This window comes from Furipterus horrens, unplaced genomic scaffold (genome assembly GCF_987537825.1).
Source record: "Furipterus horrens unplaced genomic scaffold, mFurHor1.1.pri manual_scaffold_1, whole genome shotgun sequence".
NCBI lineage: Eukaryota > Metazoa > Chordata > Mammalia > Chiroptera > Furipteridae > Furipterus > Furipterus horrens.
Window position 1 is genome coordinate 45,628,084 of NW_028327171.1, and position 4,036 is coordinate 45,632,119.

General features: G+C 43.3%; 1 protein-coding gene across 1 annotated transcript; it reads right to left on the reverse strand.

Annotated features, from left to right (window-relative positions):
* Positions 1–464: 464 nt before the first annotated feature.
* Positions 465–1,800, reverse strand: MAGEF1 (MAGE family member F1). Its single transcript, XM_090279492.1, is given in 4 exon segments — positions 465–924; positions 927–1,070; positions 1,073–1,183; positions 1,186–1,800. Coding segments are annotated over 4 exon segments (1,185 nt in total). The 5' UTR covers positions 1,760–1,800; the 3' UTR covers positions 465–568.
* Positions 1,801–4,036: the final 2,236 nt, after the last annotated feature.

Here is a 4,036-nt window from a genome sequence, read left to right on the forward strand (position 1 = left end):
AGAGTATTCTTCTAATTTATTGCATTTTTTTCTCTAGATACTATAACAGCTAAGCAAATAGAGGTACATGTCATTCTTTTTTCTTTATACAATAGACAAAATGTGTTGGGAAGCAAGACACCAATCAGCTATTTCTTTTTTCTTGGTATGAGATCATCATACTGCAGAGTTCCTTCCAACCATTCAAGTACAGCACTACAATGCTGCATAATTTGCTTAAGATCCTAGAATAAAATACGAGGTTTTTCTAACCATTTAAAAAAAACAGCAAAGCACACCACCAAAATCCTACAACAAAAAGTAGACCAGTATCATTTAATCAATTTTACAGAATATTAAATGTAACAAAACATAGCAAGACACAAAACTTAAATTCTAGTTGCACAGATACAACTGCTATAGAAATAATCCTCTTCTCACCTTATACCAAAGAACCAAACAGTAGCTTCCATACCCACGACCCCCTCCCAGATCACCTTTTCCTCAGCCTCAGCAGGGGCCCACGCCAGCCCTAGCGTTAGCCCTGACCCTAACCCGAGCCCTCAAACTGGCCTCATCTGCCAGGGCCTCACAGTGCTTCACTGTGAGGGAGCTTGGCCACGAACTCTTGGATTTTCATCTTCCTTGTTTCCAGGTTGCTTCGGGCACCGGATGAGAATTCACAGTCCGGTGGACCGGTGTAGGGCACCGCCTGTAACTGCTGCACGAAATCTTCCATAACAAGTCTCTGCGGGAGCTCAAAGAGGTCGTGATACAATGAGAGGCACTCCCCCAACCGACTCCGTATCTCCTAGACCCGTGCCTCCTTGGCGCTATTACCTTGCATGCAGATGAGGCCCAAGCTCACCATTAAGAGACCCAGTCTGGGGCCATCTCCTCCCAGATCTTCCTCCTCCATAGGTTTTAGTTTGTTGATCAGTGTTATGTGTGCTGCTTGTGGCCAAGCTGTTTCAGCTCAAAACCAAAGACATATCGCAGATGTTCTGCGGCCCTAGCGAAGATCTCAGGTAAAAGATCCTTTAAGTCTCCCCTAACGTATTTCGCCATCTCGGAGCGAATGATGGGAGAGGGAACTGCACCGACTCCTCCGCCGTACGATCCGAACGGCGGCAGGCTCTGCGCCCGGCCAAGGCTTTTGCTGCCAAGACCCTCACGCCTCTCCGGGTGCGGGAGGGCTCCGCAGCCCCTCCTCCCTCACGGCGCCAAGGTCCTCCTTGGGGCTCTCCTGCGGGTGGGGGCTCGGGGCCTCCTCCTGCGAGGTGGTCGGGGTCGCACCGTCATGGCCGCCATCCTCCTGCGCCTCAGCCTGAGGGACGGGGAGACCCATGCTCTTGGGTTTCTCCAACATGTATTCAGGCAGCCAGGTGCAGAGCGCGTACACGGGCCGAGGGATGTGCAGGTCGCTGCACAACCCAGTGGAGGGGTTGGGCGGCGGGAGGAAGACTAGGAGAAATGACAGAAGGCAGTGTATGGCTGCTGGGCAGTACCGCAGAGAACACAGGACGGTTCCCGCTACGCTGCCGGTGCCTAAGACTTGCGGCGCGGCCACCGCGCAGCCTCCGTCCGCGCCGGCGCGCCGGCTCCCGCGGCTACTTCCGGTCAGCTCCGGCAAGATGGTGGTCCCGGGACCCCGCGAAGCCCCTCCCCTACCAGCCCCCGGTGTGTTGCAGGGATCTCGACAGCCTCTCTGGATGTCGAGTTTCTGGGGAGGTGTCCGCTCTTCTGGAGGGGCAGTACCAGGGTTTTCAAGCCGAGGCATGCGGAATGCGGGATGTTTCAATGTACAAGGATGAAATAGGGATGGCGTTCTAGCCCCGTCTCTCAGCAGGTGCTTATTTACAAGTGTGTGTATCAATGATTTTGAGGGATTTACTCTGGCCCAAGAGCAGAGTGCATGGAGGAGAAAGCTGCGGGACTAGGCTGTGCCGGCCAATTATTGAAGGTTCTTGAACAGGATGCTAGGGAGATTGAAACTTAATTCTGAACACGCTGGGAAAACACCTAGACCAGTCTGTATTTCCCAATCTCTCTCGTAGCAGTGCGGAGGATGGGCCAAAAGCTAGGAATCAGTTCGGAGTATTATTACAGTGCAGAACCGAAACTGGGATTTGGCCTGACTTGTTCATTGGAGTATCCCTTAGCTCCTAGAATATAGTACGTTGAGGCACTTCGTAAACATTGTAAAATAGATGGTAAAGGAATAAGCATAGACGATTCTACAGGACTGAAAGGAAAATGATGAGACATATTGAAGTACAGCTGGCAGAAATGGTGACTGTTTAGAGAAAAGGAGAGGTTTTTTTTAACCTAATCAAATTTACTCCCATTTTCTCTTTTTGTATACTCTGAGCTTTCATCTACTTCCAATCTCTTTGCTTTCTTTTTTTCCTTTCCTTCTGTCTCTCTCTCTCTCTCCAGGACTGAACTTAAATATCACCATTTCAAAGCCTTTCTTAGTCTCCATGAGATGTATGGAGGTTATTTATTGCCATCTCTGAATCACTATAGCAATTTGTATTTATTTAGCATCCACTTATATAGACCTTATTATGTGGTAGGCTCTGTTGTAGTCTCTTTTCAAATATTAATTTGTTTAATACTCATTAAGGTAAGTACTATTATCATCATCCCTATTTTATAGATATGGCTTTCCTATGGCATTTGTTATTTACTAGCTGTGTAATCCTGGGTAAGTTACCTAAACTGCCTGCTCCTCGGTTACTTTATCAGTAAAATGGGCATAATATTAGAAACAACATTGTGTCAATTATGTGAAGTTATGCATATAAAGCATTTAACAGAGTGCTTGGCAATATTGAATATTCAATAAATGTTAACTACTATTTATTGCATTTGTAATGTGCTAATACTGTGCTATTTACATGTATTAACTCATTTACTCTTCATAACAGCCCTGCTAGGTAAGTGGTGTTATTATCCCCATTTTACAAGTGAAGTAACACAGAAAAAGGTTAAGTAACTTTCGCAGCATAATATGACAGATTTGAACCATACAGTATAATTCCAGAGACTTAAAAAACCACTATATTAACAGATGTTTATTATTATTATTATTGACCAGACTTTGTATTATAATTACTTGTGTGCTTATCTTTTTACCAAAACCAAACATCCTAAAAGTTAAGGCTGTATCTTTAACTTTTTTGAAGAGTCCCTCGGAGTTGGCACTCAGTATATAATTGTCACTGAATAAATGATGGAAGGATTTACTTTTTACATAGGAAATAACATTTATTTTAAGTAAATACCTGACAATTAGACTTTTCTAGATATAATTATGAACCTCATTTTTAAAACATCTGAAAATATATACCCATTTATACTATATTACTTACAAAACCTGAAAGTGTGTGAATGAAGCAGGAAGATGTTTATTGTAGTCAAGCTTGAGGCTATTATTAGTTTCTATTTTGCCAAACATTTTATGTACAGTATAATTTAGTCCTCACAAATCCCTATTAGGAAGGTATTATTATCTTCATTTTACAAATGGGAAAACAGTCACAGAGAGGTTAAATCACCTGTCCCAAACCACCCATCTGTTAAGCGCTAGACCGGAAATGAGAACCTAGATCTGTCTATTTTGAAGACTGTACTCATGACTGCCATGCTGGATTGCCTGATTATCAGTTTCCCCTGAAAGTAGAGAGAGCCACTCCTTCCTAAAAGGGATAGCACTAGACATAAAATAATCCACTTAACATATATTTCTCATATCAAGGATTGCCATGGAGATATGCAGAAGATATATGCATAGAAAGAACCATACAGGAGGTACATTGAATGAAAAGAATTTTGAGGGACAGAGAGCAGCAGTAGTATGACAGTTTTAAAAACTGAATGCATAATGTAGCACTACTTATCAAAAAAGGGAACAAACTACTGATAAAATATGGATGAGTCATTATGTTGAGCAAAAGAAGATACAAAAGGTTACATACAATATGATTACATTTACTCTAATGTTCAAGATGTTCAAGATAGTTTAAGCTAATCTGTGGTGATAGACATTAGA